Source organism: Schistocerca cancellata, chromosome 7 (genome assembly GCF_023864275.1).
Source record: "Schistocerca cancellata isolate TAMUIC-IGC-003103 chromosome 7, iqSchCanc2.1, whole genome shotgun sequence".
Taxonomy (NCBI): Eukaryota; Metazoa; Arthropoda; class Insecta; order Orthoptera; family Acrididae; genus Schistocerca; species Schistocerca cancellata.
In genome coordinates this window covers 227555427-227581113 of record NC_064632.1, presented here as the reverse complement: position 1 = coordinate 227581113, position 25687 = coordinate 227555427, and the positions used below count along the sequence as shown (strand labels likewise).

Below are 25687 nucleotides of genomic sequence, written 5' to 3'. Positions count from 1 at the left end.
ATGGACCTTAAGCAAAAAGCCATTGTCAAGTGCCCAGAGTTTGTATAAACTGATCACTACTATTATTAATAATAATTATTATTTATTTGTTGTCTGATATTTACAGACCAGACAGGAAAAGCCATGGCAAGAAAAATCAAACAGTGCTCTTGAGACTCCAGACCCACCACCTCATTCCTTATGCACCTTACCACCTCCAGGGGGCTCGCCATTCTTTGGCAGATTCATGCTCGGCTACCACGAGGCCCCACCCTTTGCGGCATCTTTTCCCTTTCATGCTGCCTGTCTATCCTCTTGCTGTTCTTTTTCCCCTCCCTTGGGGAACTTGTCTGGGCTGATTTTGGAAATGTATTCTGCATTTTCGGTAGTCAATATCAGAATACACTCTACCGTTTTTGTGTTCCTTTTTTTTATTTCTTCAGTCACCTTCTTCTATCCTTCCTCCACTTCAGCGTTTGAATTTCTTTTTCTTCTTCCTTCCTGTGTGCTCTAGAGGTGGGCAAACTCGTTCCTCCTTGGAAACTAGTATACTGGTGATCGCTCTTTTTTGGGAACCATTCATTTTTACTTGTTCATCATTCATTTGTGCATGGTATATGGTTCTTATGGAAAATTGAAAATTAATAGCATAGGTGACTGAAGGATGGAAGACACCAAGATGGGGCACTTGTCCCCCCATTGGAGTACAAAGTTTTTAGTCATTACAGAGTTCTTATGAACTTGTAGAAGTAATTTCCGGTATTCTGCAAAACCTCTCGTTTAGCCAGCTGTAGCTTTATGTGGCTGATCGCAGTGAAATAATATAAGTTGGTGCACGAGAAACCAGCCCCAAGCACAGACTGCTCACCAATTACACACAATTTGTTGACCACTACATGCAGAATAAATAAATATGTAATGATTAGGGGGTGAAGAAATAACAAATAAGCTAATGCAAACAACTACTTTGAAACAATAGATGACGATTGGTGGACGACAGTGAGCAGTCTAGAACTCGGGCCCATTTTTCATGCACCACCCTGTACCAGTGCAATAATATTGTAGAAGATATCGTATTCTTTTTACAAAATATGAGACCAAACACTCAATTATGGAGCACTGGCTTCATTCAGTTGTAAGTCGATCTGCCTTCCAAAACAATAAACACGCTGATTTACCTTGGGTCAAAAAAAGACGGAAAATGGCCGCTCGTGTGAGCCATGCCGACTTCCTTTGCATGTGTAATAACAAAAAAGCTTGCTTTTTTGTGTATGTCTTGTGCTGTTTATCGAAATAATGAAGTAAGCTGATATACACTTTTGTTATCTGAAAAGATGTATGTCTTACATACAAAGTCATTTTTATGTAATTTACATTATTATAAAATACATTTAATTACCAGTTGTGGATGCTGAATAGGATACGAAAAGAACCTGAAGTCCAGAGTTCAATTAGGGTTTGAAACATATCTAGAATGGGCATGCGCATCGAACAAAATGAACAACTCGACACTGAGCTAAGTAGGAGCAGTCTGCACTGGAACTGCGACGAGTGGCCATACGAAGAAGGATGAGCCAAGCTGAGGGAGACCAAGGCCAAGACAGAGACGGGAACGAGACCAGCCGAGGTGCTGTTGCAGGAATGAGAACGACCGTTTCCCATTCCCGGGAGCTATAAGTAGAAAACCGTGACCGAAGTGAACTATGAAAAACTGCTCCTTAGAATTCGTTCCTCAATCCTTTCTTTTATCTTTGTGAACCATTCGTTTGGACCCCTTAGTTCGCAAATGACCCATCTCTAGTGTGCTCCTGAAGACTGGCCCACGCGTCTGATGCGTAACAGGTATTGGGTAACACATAATTCCCAGCCCCAGTTCGATAGGTATGGCTTGCACATACCCCCTAGTACAGACCAGGCTCAGGGACTGGCGATTGCCTGAGCAGCTACCTTCCCAAGTTGCTGATTGATCCCTCTGGCAGGTGTTCTGGAAGTGTGAGCTGAGGTGTGAACAATCACCTACGGCGGGTGCATCCCCTTCTGAAAGGGGCCCCCATTTGCAAGGAATGCGCCATCTAAGACACGGCAATCATGGGGGATTTTCTTGCAATGAGTCAATCATCTTCACAGTCAATGGCTACGAAAAGTAAACAGACTGAGGCTAACAATTCAGAGACCTTCCCAGTTGCACCACAGTTCTTTGTGATTTCACGTACTGAAGACAGTCAGTCCTTCGCTTCAGTAAATCTGTTTATTATTCAGAAAGGTGTTGATGCAATTGCTGGCTCTGTGAAATCCTGCTATCAATTATGAAATGGCACTTTGCTTTTAGAGACAACTTCTGATTCTCAAGCACAAATGCTACTTGCAGCTTTGCTCCTCCATGGCTGTCATGTCCGTGTCAAGGCCCTTTGAATGCTGAATTATTGGGCAGCTATCTCCCTCCTTTCTGCTGACTTTAATGTGCACCATCGCCTTTGGGATTCTCCCAGAACCTGTTCAAGAGGTGCCCTCATGGCTGACCCTCTTTATCAGCTTAACATCATCTGCTGTAACACAGGGGCACCTACGTTCCTTTCAGACTCCTTGCACACCTATCCCCATTTGGTCCTACCCTTCTGCACTGCCCAGCTTTCCCATCATCTCGAGTAGTCCATTCTCTCCAACACGTACTCAAGCAACCATTTCCCACATGCCATCCGTTTGCTGACTCCTACCCCACCTACATGCACACCCAAATGGCAGCTTATCCACCCTGACAACCTTCGACAAACAGCATTTCCCCAGTTGTGATGACCAGGTGGAATATCTTACAAACATTATCCTTACTACCACAGAACATTCCTTGCACTTCCTCTTTACCATGCCATGTCCCAGTCCCCTGGTAGACTGAGGCATGCCACAATGCAATTCGCTTGTGGAGATGTGCTCTCCACATTTTTAACTGTCATTCTACAATGGCAAACTGCATTCATTAAAAACAGATGCATGTGCAGTGTCTTTGGGGTACCAAAAAAAAGTTAGCTGGATTTCATTCATTAGTTCTTTTGACAGTTCCACTCCCTCTTCCATTGTCTGGGCCAACCTCCAACAACTCTCTGGGACCAAGATCCAGTCCCCAATATCCGGCCTGACAGTAGCATACGATGTCATCGTGGACACTATTGCTACCTCCAACACCTGGGGCCGCCATTTTGTGGAGGTTTCAAGCTCCTCCCACTAGCACCCTGCCTTCCTCCCTCGGAAAGGAGTGGAGGCGGCTCGAGCTATACTCTTTTCTTCTCAGAAAACACCGAGTTTTCAAGGTACGTGTGGGTTCTGCCTTGTCGGACACCTTTATCCAGGAATACGGTGTGCTTCAGGGTTCCATCCTGAGTGTAGTCCTCTTTGCTATCGCCATTAACCCTATAATGGTCTGTCTCGCGCCGGGCATCTCTGGCTTCTTCTTCGATGACAATTTCACTATCTATTGCCATTTGCCATGGACCTGTCTCATCGAGCAGTATCTTCAGCAATGTCTCGATCATCTTTACTCGTGGAGCATAGACAATGGCTTTCATTTTTCCACTGTCAAAACCATTTGCATGAATTTGTAGCAGTGCAATTGGTTTCTTCCATCATCTTTACTTGTTGGGCCTGTTGCTCTTCCGTTCGTTGAAACTACAAAATTCCTGGGACTCATTCTTGACAGAAAACTTTCTTGGTCCACCTACCCATCTTACTTGGCAGCCCTCTGCACGCAGTCCCTCAATGTCCTACGTGTCCTCATTGGTACTTCCTGAGGAGCAGATTGAACCACCCTCCTCCATTTATACTGATCTTGTATTCGTTCAAAACTAGACTATGGATGTTTTGTTTATGCATCTGCGCATCCATCCCTCCTACACTCACTCAATACTGTCCACCATCAGGCATCCTTTTAGCCACTGGCACCTTTTATGTAGCCTGTTTGAGACTTCGTATGCAGAAGCTGGCAAACTACCGCTGTGCTACTGCCATGATTTTCTCCTCAGCAGATATGCATGCCGTTTGTCTGCCGTGCGTGCCCACTCATCTCATGCCACCTTCTTCGATGACTCCTTTGATCGCCAGTATGGGGCACATTCCTGGAGTTTGCTTTCAGCTCCAGCTCTGGCAGCTTAACTTCATGCTAAGTTCAACTTTCCTGGTGAATGTAAATCCTTCACCAACTTGCCTTCATGCGGCTGCCTGTATTCACCTTGCCCTTCATTCACTTTGTAAGGACACTACTCCAGCCTCACTCTATCACCTTCAGTTTCATGACTTTCACACGGAACTTCACGATAGTATCTTCGTGAACACTGATGGCTCTTGGACTGACCATGGTGTTGGGTGCATGTTCGTCATTGGTACCGACGTTTTTCAGTATCGGCCTCCAAAAAACTGGTCAGTATTTACAACACATCTCTTTGCCCTGAATCTGGGGGGGGGAATGAAAATAAAACTTAAGTTGCAAAGGAAATGCACAATTTACAACAGCAAAACACAGTGCATACACAAGCGTCTGTTAACAGCAAAATCTGTCAAAGGCTTTAATACGAAGACTATGCAATACAACAAACAGCTTCCAGTGAGCATGACGTCACAACGGTTTACATTAGGTTCGTTTTAACAGTTGCCAGTGGGTTCATGCGCATGTGCAGTTGAGTCACGTATGAACAGTATCTGCTCCCTATTCTTATGGCTACTTTAATTGCAGCTGCTAGCTGTATCAGCAGTAGCAACAAGCAGCCAGATGTTACCCAGAAAGTTTTTTCTGGCATGCCCAAGCTGCCAGATTCGCGCATGAGCAGAGCAATCTGAGTTGTAGTGAGGGGATTAGTCTCTGTGTGACCTGTGTTTAGGTTTAGTGATTTTGCTGTCTCCTCTTCATTTACAGCTTTCACGTCAAATGAAAAAGAAATGGATTTGCGTTGCCCAGAGCTAGCAAGTTAATTAAGACATTCACATAATTATGGAGGGCTAAAATATGTCATTAGTTTCAGTTTTCTGATTTTATTTTATTTCCAGTTTTTTTGGCAGTCAAGCATTAATTGCCTTGCAGAACAATAAAGTCGTTTTTGCAGATTTGCTAAAGAAATTTGGCTTTTATTAATCTTTTCCGCAGAGACAGTCAATGTATGTGTTTATTCCACACTACTGGCTAGTATCAACTGTTTACTTAATTACAACTGCCTGTTTTTATCTTCTGGCATGTATGGCATTATGCCATAATAAAGAACCAAACATAAGCTAATACAGCACTGGTATACCAAGAAAATTTGCAGCCCTAAAACCACACTTAAAAACTTAAAATCAGGTTGAAGCCTACTTCTTTGTGAATCTGAACATATGAATGTGCACTTTCAGCCAAATTATGCATTTTAGTGTGATTTACGAAACTCTGATGCTCTTGGCGTATCCTCTGGTGTCCTGTTTTGTTTGTGACTTAATGTGATGACTTTATGCAATGTAGGTACGAACATATGGCCTTCCTATGCCATTGTAGCTGTGCATCCTCAGTAATGTCATTTTTTGGCACACTTTGACAACTGCTGAAATGAATTCTAACAGGTCATGGAAAAATATTGCAAATGGTGGTTGAAAAGTGTTAGATTCGAAATAAATTTCATTTTACGCAAGATGAATTACATTGCACATGTGACTGTGCTTTGAATTTCTTAAATCACAGTGCATTTGAGTCACGTTTAAAGTAAAAGAATTTCAATCCCAGAAGACCAGACATTTACGTCATTATTTAAAATTTTATTGGCTCATTTGTGTTATGTGTATTAAAATGTAACACACACAAAGAAGACCTATATTATATGTGGAAGCTTAGCTTTTCTTGTAGCTGCCATTAACTTTTTGTATTTGTGTATTTGTGCTAGTGAACAGTGATGTTGCTACTGGCTGACTACATCATGTGTCCTATGCTTTTAATATATACTATTATTGGCTGGAGAGATCACATGACAGAAGCTGTGATTGGCTTAGTAAAGTGCATCGTAATCTCAATTTGAATGCTTTGGAAACTAATGTGCTGTCTTTGGTGGAATTCAAATATATACTTTCGTAATATGAAAATATAAAGTGTACATATTGCTGTGCAGGAAAGATCTTTCCCCCAAGGGAAAGTAAACTGTCGCTTAATATGGAAAAAGTGTTTTCACCTAGGAAAAAGTGTATTTTTAAGCCAGGAAATCCAGGAATTTTTTGTTTTTTCTTGTCTGCGTATACATCGTGTTCATGTGCCGTCTATAGAAATCCTTCCCAACCTCTCAAAACTCCCAACCTCTCAAAACTCCCAACCTCTAGTCAGATTCATTAATATCTGCATTATGTGGACTAAGGGTCAAGACACCCTATCCTCATTCCTTCACAGCCACAACTACTTCTCTCCCATCCGTTCCACCTGGTCCTCCTCAACCAAATGTGCCACCACCCGGAACATTGACCTTTACCTTTCTGATGGCTCTATCCACATCTCTCCACATCTCTGCCCACATTAAACCCACTAACCATCAACAGTACCTGCATTTCGACAACAGCCATCCCTTCCGCACCAAAAAATCCCTGCTATACTGCCTAGCCATGTGTGGACGAAATTCTGTTATGATGAGGACTCCCTTGCCTAGTATGCTGAAGCATACTATCTCTCACCATGCCCTGAAATGGGGGACATCCTATCCAAGGTCCTTCTTACCCCTCCTAAAGTGGTGTTCCATCTCCCATTCAACCTTCACAACATCCTAGTCCGCCCCTATGCCACTTCCAATCCCAACCCCTTGCCAAAGGGAGCATTTCCCTGTGGAAGAGCCAAGTACAAGACCTGCCAAATCTAACGACCCAGCAGTTCCTATTCCAGTCCTGTCGCAGGCTTATCCTATCTGGTCTGAGGCAGGGCCACCTGTGAAAGCAGCCATTCCATATACCAACTCAGCTGCAAACATTCCACAGCTTTTCATATTGGTATAACTACCATCCAACTTTTCACTAGGCTGAATGGCCAGTGTCAAACTGTTGCCAAGAACAAAGTTGACCACCCGGTTGCACAACATGCAGCTGAACAGAGCATGCTCAATTTCAGTGGCTGCCTCACAACATGTGCACTCTGGAATAACCCTTATTATCACAAGAAAAACTGGAATAAAACTTATAAATAATATCATCAGATATTTAATTATAAAATAAATGAAAAAAATTAGGAGCTGTAAAATTGGGAGAAAAACAAAATAAAAAATTATTAACCACTTAACTTATCTTAAGGAAATTAACTCAAGAATTGTACCTTTGGAGTAAAAACCACCTATAAAAGGTATACCATATATTACAAACTGGAAACATTGAACCAAAAGTTAAAGGCAAGAAATTAACATTTGTCCCTGTTAATTGACTATCTTGATAATGTTCACGGCTCGTGGTCTTGCGGTAGCGTTCTCGCTTCCCGCGCACGGGGTCCCGGGTTCGATTCCTGGCGGGGTCAGGGATTTTCTCTGCCTCGAGATGACTGGGTGTTGTGTGTCTTTCAGCATCATTTCATCCTCATTCTCTCGCTAGTCGTCGTAGTGGGTTAAAGAATTTGTGGAGTGGCGGCCGAACCGCCCCTCGAGGGGTCTCCCGGCCACCAATGCCATACGCTCATTATTATCTTGATAATCCTTTAAATTAGGTTAGTAATTGCAGAATCCATACATATAAATAATAAAGCCTTTTTTAAAGCATAAGCCAACTTAAATGAAAAAAATTAAGATTTGGATAACCTGTTGTGAAAAATCTTATTATTAAACCAAATCGCTTTAAACTTGAAAAGCAATAATCCTAAATTAAATTCAAAACTACCACTAAATCAGCCATAAAAATTGTGACCAAATAATAATAAAAAGCAATCACAATTATGTGTCTCAAATACAGGTATAAAAATAATCAACAAGTAAACACCAGCAGTAGAAGAATACAGGGGTAGAAGTAGGAAGTCAAGAAGAAAATGTAGTTTGAGCTGTCATAGTTATAGCTGCCAAAACAATTAATGTTGAAATAAGCTTCATTTCAAAAGAATTGGAAATAAAATCATAACAATGAATGTAAATTCAACCTCCAAAATTTAGTATTCAAGAAATAAAAATTAAAATAGAAACATCACCAGTACAGTTAGATATAGCTGTTTGTACACCAACATTGTAAGACTTTACATTCTGATGGCAAATGACTAAGCAAAAAGAAACTAATCACAAACCATGACAGCCTGACAAAATTCTAATCAAATTTGGACTAATACTCAAAAGTCCTACTGAAAGAATAAAATATTAAAGCAATAATAATAAAATGATTTATCCTCATTTCACTAGATCCTCGTTATAATGAGTAAACAATAAGAGATACTCAATCTAAAATTAGATTCATTATTACCATTGAACCATTTAAATTAAAAAAAGAGCCCCCAGTCAACAGTACCTCTATGAACAATTATGAAATAAAATAAAAATCCAAATTGTAGATAAAAATGAAGAAAAACTTAATGAACAAATAGAAAATAAATACAACAACAGACACAAAAAATGCAACCCTACATTTTCTTAAAAAAAATTATTTTAATTTTTTATTTTAAATTCCAGTCACTTACATGACAGTAATCTACTATTGATGATAAAATATTGTGCTACAATCCCATCTAGGGTCTAAAAATGAAAAAAATTAGGCAATTATAAACAAGTTAAGTTATAGATTCGGAAATAACATGAATGGATTCACACTTCAAGCAACCTTTGAGGAAGCTCATGAAGGAAATACTCTTCTGTTTCAGTTTTTACGCTTCACTTCACTGACATGTCTCCACGCCTTCAAAAATGTGTATTACCTCCTCTTGCACTACTCATGGCATTCAGCCTTTCAAGCATGGTCATGATTAATGCTGAAATATTCTCATGGGGAATCGTCCCCCATTCTTTCAGGAGGGCTCCTGAAGGTTGTGTAGTGTCTCCAAATAGTGCAGATGGACCCTTATCCCATATATGCTCAACAAGATTCAAATCTGGGTTTCAAGCAGGCCAAGCTACAGCGTGAATGACTGTTTCATCCAAGAACTTGTGCACAATTCTTGCAACATGTGGGTATGCATTGCTTTGTAACCAATAAATGAAGTGAATGGTACAACATGCTACAAAATAATTTCCTTCACTTACCGATGTGCTGTAAGGCTCAGAAGTTCCACGAAGCCCAAAATCTGTCCTTGCAGTCATATTGATTCCTGCCCAAGTCATTGGAGAACCACCCTGAAAAGGCATCCTGGTTGAGAATGTGGAAGAGGAATACCTTTCTCCAAGACTTCTCCAGATCCTCTCACTGCTGTTAGGTGATTACAGTTCAAACTGTGACTCATCATTGAACAGCACTTGCCCACATTGTTGTACTCCACAGCCACAATATTCCCATGCAAATCATAATCGAGCTGGACCATGCTCGCTTATGAGTTCTGGCCTGATGTAGGTCTTGTGGATTGAAGAGTGGCTTCTTCCAGGCCTCTTTGGATGGTTCTCTCACTAACGTTGACCTCCCAATCATTTCATGCTGCAAATTCAGTGGTGCTTTTCACAGGACCATTTTTGTTTTATCATTTTAGCAAACACTTAGCTAAACAACAATGACTCAAATTGATTCATTCAACTTTGGGTAATCAGTCGCATTCAGAAAAGTCTGTTCATAAGTGGTTTGCAGAATTTTATTGTCAGTGAAGGTTAGCTAAAATCAGTTGTTGTGGTTTGAGGATCATCATATGACTTACTGTGAGATAGAGGTATCCTTAGTCATATCAAATACTGCAGTTCATTTGATTTTTCAGGATAATGTACATTTGAAAAATATGTGTTCCTAATAGTATTATGAGAAGGAAAGTTGCTACTCACCATATAGCAGAGATACTGAGCCGCAGGTAGGCAGATGTGCCTATCTGCGTCTCAGCATCTCCGCTATGTGGTGAGTAGCAACTTTCCTTCTCATATTGTTACTTTCCATCCTTGATTTTCCATTGTTTGTGTTCCTAATAGATTCTCAGAAATTCTTAAATAGGCTCATGTCATTTGGTGCAAGGAACTGCTCAAAAAATTTAACCAAAGCAATGTAAAATCCACATATAGCATTTTAACAAGAGGTTAACCTTGGATATAGTCACATGAGCTAGAAACTAAGCAGCACTAAAGTGTTTTAAAGTTGAACAGAAACCAACAACTTTATTTGTTTGTGAAGCAAGAAAGCTGTTTCTTTCATTATACTGATCATGTGACCATTGCGTTAGAAGATCGAAGAACAATTAATGCTGAGAAGATCTACAAGAATCATCAAAACATAAGACAAATTCTTCAGCATGACAAAATCAGCTGTTACTGGCAATGTCTACTGTCACTTAATTATTTGACGGATAAAAACATACACAGGGCATGTTGACAGGACATTTCCAGAAACTGATATTACCTAATTGTCTGAAAATTGAAAAGGCAGCATATTTATGAAAAATATACAGCTTCACAGATGTACATGAAACATTATTTTTCAGCACTGTTGCCTTCATTCTCAATGTAGTTTATGAGCTGAGAAATGAGCTTTCTTCGTTAAAAAAGTCTCATGCCATCTCTTTCGTCCAATGTTTAATGGCACTGTGGACCACATCATCAGCAGCAAACCTTTTGCCAGCCATAAACAACTTCAGAGAGGTGAAAAAATGAAAATCTAAAGGTGCCAGATCAGTGGTTGTTGATGCCCTACCAAATGAATCCAGGAGTCGCTTTATGGCACTGTCTGTGTGGGGACACTATCTTTGTTAACATTCCCCTTCTTATGTTCTGCAGTACCGTCAGTAGTTTTTTTTAACGGTTTCACCGTACTGCTACAGCATTAGTTGTTCCTCTTGGGGAAAGACAGAGGCCATGCTTCATTGAGTTTCAATTTTTTTGCTGATGGTGCAGAAGGATGGCGTTACTGCATTGATTGTCTTTCATCTTAGAAAGCTGATGGGCACCCAGCCCCTCAATGCCAGACACATTAGAGTCAAGGAATTGTTCACCTTCTAGTTCAAAGCATTCAAAACAATCCGATGAAGATGTGATTCTTTGACTTTTTGTTGGTCTGTGAGCTGTTTTGGTAGCTGCCTTGCACACAGATTTCAAAAATGAAGTGTATCAGTAATGATTTCATGCAGAAGAGAACTAGAGATTTTTGGAAACAATACATTACTCTCATCCAAAATCAATCTTCATTGATGGACGCCCAGTCCTTTGTTTATCGTGAACATTTGTTCTGCCAGCTTTAAACTCGGTGCCAATTGTGCACATGAGATGATACATCACACCAACCCCATAAATAGTATTGATTTTGTTGAAAATCTGGAACAGCACATTTCCCTTTGGAAGAAATAAGTAGATAACTCATCTCAACTCACAGCTGGCAGGATTTGAAATAGATGTTCAGTGTGGCAAAACAACAAGAGTTTTGAGCTGACTTAGAGAAATGAGTGTGTGATCTACTGCCAACACCTTGTCCTCTAAACAATGCTATTTATTTTGTCAAAAAATATGCCTTGGAGCATCAGAGGGTCAGTATTCTTACTTTTGGACATGCCTCATAACGTCATTTCCCCTATTCAAATGATTTATCACCTAATAACTTCTTTTTGTTCCCTCATGTCAAACAGAAAAGGTGTGGAACATGATTTTTCATCACCTCAAAAGCTTTATCCTAAACCTTATTTTTGAGGTACCCGTGTTAGAGAGGCAGAATTTTCTAGTATCAGTTCGTATACATGTAAAAATGTATAAATTTCAAAGGCAAATATTTGAGAAACAATAAAGCTAGTTGTACCAAAAAAGTTTTTTGTATATATATAAATACTTCATTGGCAACTATTGTGTGTGTGTATGTGTGTGTACCATATTTACTCGAATCTAAGCTGCACCTGAAAAATGACGACTCAAAATCGAGGAAAAAAAATTTCCCGAATCTAATCCGCTCCTGAAATTTGAGACTCGAAATTCGAGGTGAGAGAAAAGTTTTCGACCGCCCCTCCAAATCGCAACAAAGTCGGTCCGTTGTAACATGAAACACAACTGAGGTCGAATGGATGAAGACACAGCTACCACGACGACCGGCTGCAAGCCCGAAATCTTTTTGAATACAGCTACAGTACTTTGGTTCGAGTCGTAAGCTTAACAGTTAAGCTTTACCAAGTAGCCATTGCCATGTGTCAGGCACTCCGCCCGTATTTATACGGGTACCCTTCCTTTTTAGCGTGGTTCATCTGGTTTGAATCGATTGCTTATTTTGCTATGATCTGATAAGTGCCGTTCTCTTTGTCATAGGTGTTTACGTCACTCTAAGCTGAAAATGCATTATTGTACTGTGTCGTGCATTGTTTGTCGCATTCTGCTGATACTGAGTGTTCACGACCTGTCGCCGCTCGCGGCATGGCTTGCTTTTGTGTGCGATACCGTGGCTTACAATAAAAAAAAAAAAAAAAAAAAAAAGGGAGCAATTGTCTCATAAGCGAAACAATGGCAAAAGACTGCTATTTGTTGTTACTTACACTGTTGCTTTATTTGATAATGATCAACAAGAACCAAATAATAGACTGTAGAAGATGTTCTGAACGAGAGTTTAGCGAAAATTTTTCTCCGTTTGAAAATCTTTGCAGACGCTTCTTTAGTACATTACATTCTGCACAGAAATTAGAGTCATCCTAAATTTAGAAATCTTGTCAGTTGCCGTGCTTCATTTCTGAATGTATCACTATTGAGCAGAAGAATAATATGAATATAAACATGACATGATATTTATATTCTTCCGCGTTTGCTGTTGTCTCACTCTAGTATCGTAGCTTTTTAGGCAGACAAGATTTAGATGAGATAGTAGCAAACACTAAAGAATACATGGCATAATGTTTACATTTTTCTACGTTTTTTTTTTTTTAATTTATTTACTGATGCAAAGGTTTTGGCGCCAGTATTTATCTGTGTGCCTGCAAAGTATGCCTACATATATTCGAAGGCAGAAGTTAGTTGTGGCGGCACCTACCAACATCTTTCAAAATTTCCGGTTACTTTGCAATCAATTCTAAGCCGCAGGCGGTTTTTTGGATTACAAAAACCAGAAAAAAAACTGCGGCTTAGATTCGAGTAAATACGGTATATATAATATCCCCCCCCCCTTCCCTCCCCCCCCCCCCCCCCCCCCCCCTGTACCCCAACACTTCAAGCACTGGCTTCTCTCTGTCACTCACCCCCATCCCTCTTTCCCTCACCCAACTTCTCTATTTGCTCTCCAACACCTTTTTGTTGGGGATAGGGGACAGACTTTCAATTTTACTTTTAAATTTTGTTGGTGTGTGTCAGATGGCTTGCATGATGAAGTGAGAAAGTATGTTTCTTCGCATTTCCCTGCTAATGTGATGCTATTGAGGACACCAAGAAGAGAGGGACTTATCCGAGCTAGAATGTTTGGAGCATCAGCCAGCAAGGGCAAGGTGAGTGAAACATTCGTAGCTGTAACTGACTTCTGTGGTACATATATTTTAGACATGTACATTTGTAAGTTCTGCATCTCCTCCTAAATGACTTGATCGATTTCAACCAAACTTGGTACACCTAACACTCACTATCTGAAAATAACCACTGTGGGAGTAAGAACCACCGACTTCCTGTTGGGTGAAGGTGGGGTTGAAAGCGGGACACTATAGAAGGTGGATGGGGGGGGGGGGGACACATGGACAGAGAGGGGAAGGAGGGAAAGGACAAAGAGAGGGGCAAGGAGGAGACAGAACAAGGAGAAGCATGCAACCATGGTGGGAAGGGGGGGGGGGCACAAAGATATGGACAGGCAGGGGGGAGACGAAGACATAGATAGAGAAAGGGGAGAAGCAGATGGACAGGGAGAGGGGGAAGAGAGGCAGATAAATTGAGGGGGGGAGGAGACAGACAGGGAGAAGGTAGTGGAGAAGATGGACAGAGAGGGAGGGAGGAGGAGACAAACAGATCCGGGGGGGGGGGGATGCACAGAATTTTTGGTCATTTTTTACTATATTTAGTTAACTTGGAATACTTTAAAAGTATGAAGTTCAAATTTTCTCTTATTTGTGGTGTTTAGAGTATCAGCCAGGTCACAAGAATGAGCATTTCAGTAACACAATATTTTGGTCAGTGTGGATCAGGATAAAAAATTATGCCACACAGTTTACCAGCCAGGTCACAAGAATGAACATTTCAGTAATGCAATATTTTGGTCAGTATGGTTCAGGATAAAAAATTATGCCACACAGCTGAATACCACAGATAAATTTAGCAACCTGTATAGAGCCATGTGGTGTAAAAAAAAAAAAAAAAAAAAAAAAAAGAAAAGTAAAGAAAATAATAATAATAATAATAATAATAATGTGACTGTGTCTGAGGTAAGCAGTAATCTTTGCCTATGGTTGGTAGCAGGTGTGCGGAAGAAGTGTGGGGTGAGTAGAGGGAGAAGACTACCATGGTAGGGTGGGGGAAGATGCTAGTGCAGGGACGTGTTGGGGACAGTGTAAAGCTGCTAGGTGAAGCGTTGCTCAGGATGGGGGGTGGCAGGGTGAGAGAGGAGAGAAATACATAAGGGAAAAGGACTAGGCTGCAGGTGTGTTGGCAGACTATACAATGTGTGTAGTACTGGAGTAGAAGTAGGGAAGGGGATCAGCAGGTGGAGGAAATGTATAACAGTAAAAGTATCTGTTGGATATTTCTGGGTAGTGTATGTGACAATTCATGGCTCTTCCTTTGCACTTGACAATATGTTTGCATTAATTAATCATAAAATATTCTTGCTGAAGTCATTTAATTTTTGCATTTGTGAAGGAATAAATAACACAAGCAAGATAAATAGCTCCAGTTGTCTAAAGAGTTTGTTTCGTGATGACGTTAACACTGGAAGAATTCTCACACGTGTACAAATGCAGATATAAGTAATATAAAACTATAGGTAATCAATACTTGTGTTTCTTTTCCAATGTCAAGTGTTCTGAGGTATAGGAGTGTAAATGGAATTCATTGTGAGTAGCAGTAGTGTTATCCAAGTATTACGTAGTGAGGGTTTGTGGCTAAATAGGTAAGTGTCAGACTACAGATGCAAAGTTGTGAAGTTCAGTCCCCAGTTGCTCCTAAGATCTGTTTTATGTCACTCATAATTTCTTTCACCACTTACAATTTTTTGCAAATGTGAAAAATGCAAAGTTGTGCCTTTGTTCAGCATCTGTGTTCAACATCAGGACGCCCTATAAATGACTGTGTCACTGAGTTCGATGGACAAAAAAAGGGAAGGGCATACCATGTCCAGTAGGAATGTGCCTAGAGAAGCAATGCAGTTTTCAAACCAGCCTCAGAGTTAAGTATAGATGTAACCTAATTTGTTAAGTGTCATGTTTGAATTTGTATTGAAGTGACAGTTGTTTCAATAATTAAGTGTACTGAGAATAAAAGTTTATTAGTTCTAATTTTTTCCTTCCCTTGTTTTTAATGATTGTCATATGCAGACAGCTATTTAATTTTTCAAAGGTTGATAAGACACACACAATAGTACAGAGTGTTCGTAAATTCCCGTTACAAACTTCTAGGACTCGTAGCGGGGAAATGATCACATACTATTTTGAATAGGAACCCTTGTCTGGAATGTACAATTTCCATTTTAAGATAGTTTCAGTTCAGATGTTTTAACTCATCCACTTCTGCTCGAGGAACTGAATTAGGTGTGACACAGTACAGTTATTAGGTAACAATTTGAAAGGAAACATAACAGAACAACATTGGTGGTCTCCACATTGAGCCATTGTTGTAATGCATCTGGACTGTTCTGTATGTACAGTATACTTGGTTCTTTTTTGTTTTGGATTAATGTAAACACATAATGTTTATAATTGTTAATACAAACATGTGCTTAAGTGATAAATTGATGTTTCATTATTTTTTCTTTTGAATTGTTACCTAATAATTGTTCTGTATCATGCCTAATTCAGTTTCTCAAGCAGAAGTGGATGAGAATTGTTTAAATTGAAACTGTTGTAGAACAGAAATGGTAAGTTTTCGGACATGGGTTCATATTGAAAATATTGTGTACTCACTCCCCTCTGCAAGTCCTAGAAGTTTGTAATGAGACTTTCCAAACACACTGTATAGGAAGACACTCAATGTAAAGATATGGTGTTACTTGCCTATAGAAGAAATGTCACATGTAAAGCAATTGCATGGATACAAGGTGAGATGTTCTTAACATGGAAGTGAATGAGGTACCTGTGCTGATTGAGCAGTAACACTCTGTGCACTTTATCATTATTTTCATTGTAGTTAGAGCGAGCAGTAACACTCTGTGCACTTTATCATTATTTTCATTGTGGTTAGAGCTATGACCATCTTTTAATTCAGCCATCATTTTCTTGATTGTTGAAGTGTAGACATAGTGTAGATTTTCACCAGCTTTCAGTAAATAACTGAAGGTTATAAATTGTTTCCAACAAAGAAGTTAATGAACTTACCTGGCAGATGAAAATTATGCACTGGACTGGACAAAGATCTTTACTTGGCACATTACCATTGTACAAATGCAAAACAAATGAATATAATGATAGTAGAACAATAATGGGAATTCCTGGATGGAGCACTGTGTGAAATAAGGACAAGGCAAACACGTAGCTATAACGGATTGATACACGCAGCACAGAAACACAACAGAAAGCAGCATTCACACTGGCTTTCAAGCACTAGCTCTTTTTCTAGAAATAGTATACACACACACACACACACACACACACACACACACACACACACACACACACACAAATACGCACTTCCTTGACCAAAGCAAGACTTGCCTGTGGTTATGTGTGAGAATGTGTGTACTATTACTAGAGAAAGCGCTACTGCTCGAAAGCTAGTTTCCTTTTATTTGAATTGTGTAGTGTTTCATACAATTTTGGATTAATTACTGGTACATGCATTAGATGCATTATATGGATCATGTTATCAAATCAATGCAGGTGCTGGTGTTCTTGGACAGCCATGTGGAAGTGAATGAAGGCTGGTTGTCTCCATTACTGACAACAATCGCAGACTCACCAACTGCTATTGCAGTTCCAATAATTGACATTATTGGTGCTGACACATTTGAATACAAATCATCACCCCTAGTCCGCGGTGGTTTCAACTGGGGACTACACTTCAAGTGGGATAACTTGCCTCCCGGAACACTCACAGAACCAATGGACTTCATTAAACCAATAAAGTTAGTAAAATTTAATTTTTTTGTTTTTTTGTTTTCTAGATAGTGAATGTCGTGTGAGTGTGTCTTCTAGTGTGAATGAAATTATATTTTGCTTCTCTGTGTTGGGGGATTTTTGCTGTATAAACAAAATAAAAGTTCTCGATCACTAAATGTAAAGATTTTGATTCATGTAAAAGTATAACATACAGACTCAACATATAACAAAAATACGGGGTGACATGATTCTCTTCCATATTTTCATTTTTATGATACAATGTTAAATATTTCAATCATTATCTACCTGTTGAAATTAATATGTTGTATAATGATGTGACTCTCTTTTTCCCAGGTCTCCAACAATGGCAGGAGGACTGTTTGCTATACAGAAAGACTACTTCCATGAACTTGGAGAATATGATTCTGGGATGAATATTTGGGGTGGTGAAAACTTGGAAATATCTTTTAGAGTAAGTCTTACAATATTTGTTCCTTTAGTATTTTATGTTTCATCTGATTTAACTGCCACTAGTGATACATTATAGTTGTCAACACAATCAATTATTTATGCTTTAAGAAAGAAACACAATACAGTTTGATAAATACATTACTTTTTTTATAAATATGTGCACATATATGCTTTTTTCAGATTTCATCATTTTAACTATTGTAGATTCCACTGTTTCACTATGATTTTTCCCCCCAAATTGTATCACCAGTCACTCATAGGGGCAGCAAAACTTGTGCCTGGATAGGCAAGTGATAAAGTATCCTCTTTACCATCTCTGGAGGCTTCTCTTAATATCGTATTATCAACTAGTTATTACTTTCCTGAAATTGATAAATAATATATTTCCTCCAGAATTTGCTACCAGATTTTATGATTCAACACTAATGTAGTGATCTTGGAGCCACAGCTGTATTGTTGAACATGGGAGTAGCATATGTGGCAGCTATTTCAAACTTAATCCAGCATCAGCACATGTACCTTTTTAGTGATAACCATCTGGTGATTATTGATTTGTTATCTTGCTGCCATTTGGATGGCAACAACAGTAGACATTTCATTTTTGCGGAAATTTACGTTTATGTAAATATCTTGAAGTGACAGCTTCTCATTGGCAGTCACAGAAAGGGGGACCATAAGAGTGTTGGAGAAGTTGTTAGCTTTATGCATGAGCGTTGCCAGTTGCTCCTTAGAAAAGGAAGGAAGCTCACAGCTTTGTGTCCAGTCAGTAATGAGCTCATTAGAAATGGAACACAACTTTCCATAGGGAAAAAAGTCATCTATGTTCATTTGCCTTAAATCTGTATCCATGTACATACTCTGTAAGTTACCGTATGGTGTGTACCAGAGGTTATCCTGTACACTACCAGTCATTTCCTTTCCTGTTCCACTCATAGATAGAGTGAGGGACAAAATACTATCTGTGTATGTCCATATGAGCACTGATGTCTTGAATCTTATCTTCATGGTCCTTATGTGAAATGTATATTGACAGCAGTGGATCATTCTACAGTCAGCTTCAAATGCCAGTTCTCTGAATTTTCTGAATAGTGTTTCTTGAAAGAACATCACTTTACCTCCAGGCATTCCATCTGAGCTCCCAAAGCATCTCTGAAACACCTGTGTGTTGTTGAAACCTAGCAGCCTGTTTCTGAATTACTTCAATGTCTTCCTTCAATCTGACCTCATGTGGATCCCAAAGACTTGAGCAGTACTCAACAATAGTTCACACTAATGTCATATATGTGGTTTCCTTTACAGGTGAACCACACTTCCTTAATTCTCCGAATTAACCGAAGTTGACTATTCACCTTCCCTACCACGATCCTCACATGCTCATTCCATTTCATATCCCTTTGCAACTTTACACCTGGATATTTAAATGACAAGCAGGACACCACTAATGCCATATCTGAATGGTTTTTGTTTCCTGCTCATCCTCATTAACTTATATTTCCCTTTATTTAGAGCCAGCTGCAATTCATCACACCAACTAGAAGTTTTGTCGTCATCTTGTATCATCCTACAGTCACCCATCTTTGACACCTTCCCATACACATCATCAGCAACAACCGCAGATTGCTGCTCACACTGTCCCGGAGATCATTTTGTATATTTAAAACAATAAAGGTCCTATCATACTTACCTCAGACACTCTATGACTTCAGAAGTCCTCAAGCTGCTCTCATATCTGAGAACCTATTCCGTATGCTTGTGCCTTTGTTAATAGTGTGCAGCTCAGTACCATGTCATATGCTTCTCGGAAATCTAGTAGTATGGAATCTGCTTGTTGTTCTTCATCCATAGTTTGCAGTATATCAAGTGAGAAAAAGGCAAGTTGAGTTTCACATGAGCTATGCTTTCTGAAAATATGCTGATTCGTGGACATCAGCTTTTCAGTCTCTAGGACGTTTATTATATTCGAACTCAGAATATGTTCTACCATTTAGCGACAAACTGATGTTAAGGACGTTGGTTTGTAACTTTGCAGGTTCGTTCTTTTACCCATGTTATATACAGGAGTCAGCCGCTCTTTTTGCCAGTTGCTTGGGACTTTGTGCTAGGTGAGAGAGATGCACAAGAAGTGCAAGTTAAGTAGATGACCAATGTCTTCGTAAAACTGAATTAGGATTCCATCCGGTCCTGGCAGCTTATTTGTTCTTAACTGTTTCATTTGTTTCTCTTCACCGAGAATATTTAGTACTATGTCATCCATACGAGACAGTCTGTGACAGTCAAAACATGGTCTGCATGATTCTCCTGCGTGAACGATTTTGTAAAGATAGTATTTAAACATTTGGCTTTTGTTTTCCTATCTTCAGCTGCTACCACAACAGATGGTCAGTGAGTGAGTGGATGGAAGTGTTAGAACCGCTTATCGATTTTACATAGAAACAGAATTTTTTTCAAGTTCTCAGCCAGATCTTTTGCAGAGAGATGACTGTGATAGTTGTTGTTTGCTTTGTGCATAAATCTTTTCACGAACATCCAAATCTCTACTAACCTTTGCCTGTCATAACTTGCATGTTCTCTTTTGAACTAAAAGTGCAACAGCCTCTGCTTCCCAATCATTTTTTGAATTTCATTGCTAAACCATGGTGGATCTTTCCTACCTCTAATCCACTTATAAGCTCATAATTGTCCACAGTGCGATTTATGATCTGTTTAACCTTTGTCCATAATTCCTCTGTGTCCATTATACTGGAACTAAATTATTGATATTCATTGTCTATGTGAGATACTAACTGCTGCTTACCTGCTCTTTCTAACAGAAATGCTCTTCTGATCTTCACGACTGATTGAATAACTTTTGTAACCATAGCCACTATGATGGTAAGATCACTAAACCCCGTCTCTGTACTGATGCCATTGGTAAGGTCCAGCCTATTTGTAGCTGCAAGGCCTAAGACATTTCCATTGTGTGTGGGCTGCTGAACTAGCTGCACAAGACAGTTTTCGGAAAAGTGTTCAAAAGTACTTGGTATGACTGTCCGTCTGTCCCCTTTGCAATGACATCCCAGTCTATACTCGGTAGCTTGAAGTCGCCTCCAACTATCAATGCATTATCTGGGTATTTATGGCTACTGACGAAAGACATTCTTTGAATGACTCTAGAGCTCTGACAGCAGAATCTGGTGTGTCCAGAAAAAAAAAAAAAAAAAAAAAAAAAACCTTGGTTTCATCGAGACCTGTTACATGTGACCAGATAACTTCACTGTCACATTCAATTTCAGCCTCAATACAGACAGTATTTTTGTCATCTGTGTAATGAAACTGGTGTTACTTGGAGAAAACAGTGAAATTTTTGCTGGGGTGAAAATTTTCAACATCAAAAAGAGATTATTTGATTTAAACAAAAAACTTCAAAAATTTGTTGGTATTCTCGTGTGCCATTGACATCAAGAAACGTGTGATCATGGGGGTGTTTCTTACTGATCACATTGGCCTCCACAACTCAAAGAATTACTTTGTCTCAAATGCAAATGTTTACTGCTAGAACAGTTTCCAAAATATTACACTTTAGTAGTTAGTTCCGCAGTGACACTTATGTAGGTCAGTTGATTTCTTACACGTATCTTAGTTCGGTGTAACTCGGAGTAATCAGCTTCCTGCTGCTGCTGCTGCTGCTGCTGCTGCTGAAGTAGTCGTTGCCTCGGTCCTTTTCATTTGCTAACTGGAACACATGAATTTGATGAAATAATCCAGGTACCAAGTCGTTTTATAGTGGTTTATTTATGACAAGCTGCACCATTTCTTCTTAGTGGGAGCCCACTCCACATAACAGGCTACATTGTCACAATACTGTATTACAAACAGTTAGATTAATGCACAGAAGTGCAACACAGTGGTTGCGTCGCAAAACTGTCTCCAACTGACCATTCTTGAGCCTTGTGCTCCTCCTATTTATATGTTTTTTAACAATCAAGTCAACAAAACTACAGTGCAAATTTATTAAATTAACAATTAAAAGTTTTACTTTTTTATGAGTAACTATCCACAAAACCTTGCTTATTTTATGCTGAAACTGGCGTATACAATAAAAAAGACTTTTACATAAGATATACATCTTATTATATAAAATACCTAAATTTTCTTAATTATGGCTTCATTTGTAAATTCAAAATAGTGCAAACATATATTGGACGAGCAAGACCTACTAGTAAACAAATGGGATAATAAATTTTATGAGATTTAACATATTACGTGAAATCACTTATCAGATACCATTGGAATTACGGAACTTTCAAAACAGGAATTTAAAACAAAAGGGTTGTTTTATTTCAGTTGTAGTGAACACTCCCCATCCTAGAGTCTGTCCTGATAAATGTTCCATGATTCATTAAGTATCTCTTAGTTTATACTTCGGGTTTTTTGAGCATGAGAACTTTCCTCAAGGGCAGTAAATTCGGGAAATGTGTTATGACTACTTTGACAGTTGAAGTATCTTTACTCTGAATACAGTCTATAGTCCCTATCTGCAAATCGACTAGTGAGTGTTGACCATAGTACATCCGAACTACTGTCTAGCCTAAAAACCCCTGATGTGCACTTCACAAGTACTGTGCTACCAAAGTAGCTGCTTTCATTATACAGTGCATCCCTGACCTGTCAAGGGGGTCCTACAATTCCCCACCCATAACATAGTTCTAGAAATCTGCAGCCAGGACCATCACAGAGTTGACAAAGCCTTTGGTTGAGATCCTCAACTTGGCTCCATACCAAAGGGCCCTGATCAACTCTGGGAACAACACTGCAAATTGCAAGCTCCGCTTGCACAGTGCCTGCAAGACCAGCCGCCTTTACTCCCTCCACCAGCCGCCTTTATAAATTGAGGATAGCCTCAGAACACATGCAACAGGCATTGTTGGCGCCGATGTGAGCCATAACTTGCAGATTACTGCGCCCTGCGTGCTCAATAACATCAGGGAAGACCAACTCCACATCTTGGATGAGCAATTTGGCAGACATAAGGAGTACACATTGACTTTCTTTCTAGCCCTGAGCACTATCTTCCTAAGAGGCACTATAATGCACTAGCTCCCAATAGCTATAACCTGGTCATCACAAGAATAAACCTGATGTAAACATTGTACTATGTATTCTTCCATGTTTGCTGGAACTTCATTGGATTTCCATTTCACGTGGGACTGCAACCAAGCTGTCTCGAGTACTGTCAAGTACAATGATAAGGGTAGGTTTTGTGCTGTGCGTTACACGCACGTTTACTTAGCGATAATATGGGACAACAGCTTTACTGACGCATTTAACTTGGACAACACTGGCAGGTCAGCTGGTACAGCTAGCCTGCAGTGACGTGACCAGCTGCAGTTCACAGGTAAAAAGAGACGAGCAGAGGAGCAATACAGCTTTGAATGACATTTAATTTTTAAGCAGAATGAAGTAATACACTGCAAATCTCCCACAATATGCTTCTTAGACGACTAGATGAAAACCGCAACTCGTTATCAGTTTTAGCTAACATACTATTGTGATTAAAAACAAGAATGATAAAAAATCCTGACTTAACCACAGGGTTATTTTTCTGCATAAGCTCTGTGTAACATAAGAGAGTACTGAAGGATTTCACCGTATAGTTAAATATTGAAGCCACTGAAGGTGTTTCTTACAGTCAGTTGTTTGGTAATCACTTAACTCCTTCCTTATCCGAATCTGAGAAATACATTTCAGTTCTGGAAGTGTCACTTGCTATGCTGATTACGAGCCTATCAATAACAAAATTCACGAAGCCAACCAGACGCAGCATTTTCTCTTCTTCTTTTATGACAGCCGTTCTATATCCCGCCAGCGTTTGGTAGTGACGTGTGAAAAAGCTGCATGCGTTAGTTCCAGTACATCTGACAGCTTAACAGTCTTGTTACTTCTTAGGCCAAATCCCGCAGCTTGGCTCCAGATCAGTTCTGTTGGGTTCATATTGTAATGGTACAGTAGCAAATGTAAAAATGCAGCATTTGTATTATGTGCTCGGTGCTGTGAAAATGATTGTTTTTCATGTTTCTATGATACTTATCTACCTCTGTGGTATAAAATGATGGACATAGTCCAAATAAAGAGGATTTTTTTTATTATTTTATTTGCACCTTAAAAATTAAATTGTTATGTTTTCTTAATTCAAACAACTTTTATGAATAGTCTTTCATAAAATATCGATAATTAAGAATTTGTATTTGAAATGGAAACAGAAATTTCACAACCAATATGTAATTAGAAACAAGATGTGCATTATTCATAAAAAATGATGATGAGTTATATAGTTACGAGATGTAAGTATTTCAAATTGAACGAGGAAAAAAAATGATATTGGGGAGGTCTGAAACAATGCACAAATAACCGCATTTAGTTCACTGTCCATTACGCTACCGACTGTGCTACATGTTTGGGTTTGTGTATCAACTGCATTATATATTTTAAAAAAAAAAAAAAAAAAAAACAAACTTCAAAGCCGATTACCTCCATAAATTTATGAAAAATATTAAGAATGGCCTATTTCTCGCCACTTTTTAACCATGTTCCACACTACGGAACAGAAAGTAGCCTTAGTCAGTTTCATACTGCACCTTAACAGCGCAACAATCAGCACAACGCTGCAGAGGCTGTGACTGTACATGATTTTTGAAATAAAAACTATGTAGCTAAAGCGTGATTAAGAAAAACATTGATGGCTGTTTATATATTTGAATATCTTGAAGTTTCATTTAACGTAACTTAGTAATAAGATATCTACTACATAAGTAGGACCTACTTCCAAGAGCATAGCAACACCAATGTACATGTGCTACTGGCCAATCATCGCGTTTGTGTTTGTTTACATCAGGTTTATTCTTATGATGAATGGATTATAGCAAGCCTCTGTCCACATGTGCTTGCTTGGACCTAACTGAAGGAGTGAGGGTGAATAGGTGCGGCCAGATGCCCAGCCTCCACATTGGCCCTCCACCTCAAGTGACGCGAACATGTTACCTTCTGCCACTCACGTCGCCTTGAGAGCAGATCCATCACATCGAGTACACTAGGAGGTGCCTGAACAGCAGAACCTTTGGGTGAAACACCTGAGGTGACCTATGCAGTCCACCAGATTCTCCACCAGTGCAACGTGCCGAGGCAGCAGCCCAAAGGCAACCGTCTGTAGCCATATAACATTCAACTGTTCGCAAACCGTGGCCAGTTCCTCCTGTGTCCGCAGACAGCACGCTTTCATCCTACCCATCCTAGCAAGACTAGCTGAGGAAGTAGAACTATAAAAGCTGGCAGATATGCCATTTGTTTTCTCACTTGACATGTCACTAATGGATGCTGCTACTTAATGAACTGTGTAGCTGGCTATTCAGAAGAAGTGACAACTGAGCTACAGGCTGTCTGAATTTACACTTACAAAACACGAGATTAAACTTCTTAGATACAAAAACACACACAAAATTTAAGCAATGCACACTACTATGAAAACACCAGAAAAGCTAAATACATAACTTGCTGCCCTGGAAATATGTTAGAGGCAACAGCTGGAGCTGGACTAAGTGGCTAACTAGGCTGAACCGAATGGACACTTGTCTTCAAAACAAAAAAATGGCCAACTACTGTGCTACTGACTGCCTGAATATACATTTACAAAACACAAGAACAAACTTCTGAAATACAAAAAACACTCACAAAATTTTAGTGGTATGTACTACTAAGAAAACAAAGGAAAAGCTAAATAAAAGGGTAGGGAAACCACAGGAAAACTGAATTCAATGTCCATATCCCTCAAATAGAGCTCCAGTGTCTTAATCACTGTGCTTCACAGAATGGTCCATAGTCAGATGCATAAGACATGGATTTTAGTCTTACCACTCCAGAGATTCCTTTATTGGGGGGGGGGGGGGGGGTTGGAGAGAGTGAGTATTTGATCAAAAGTATCAGGACAACATCCCTTTGTAATGCTGACCTGACCAC

General features: G+C 39.5%; 1 protein-coding gene across 1 annotated transcript in view; it reads left to right on the top strand.

Annotated features, from left to right (window-relative positions):
* LOC126092572 (polypeptide N-acetylgalactosaminyltransferase 35A) overlaps positions 1-25687 on the top strand; it is a 154894-nt gene that overhangs the window by 70435 nt on the left and 58772 nt on the right. Inside the window, exons 5-7 of the mRNA XM_049908250.1 lie at positions 13353-13483; positions 17009-17253; positions 17582-17699. Coding sequence (XP_049764207.1) covers positions 13353-13483; positions 17009-17253; positions 17582-17699 — 494 coding nt within the window. The remainder of the gene's footprint in view (positions 1-13352; positions 13484-17008; positions 17254-17581; positions 17700-25687) is intronic.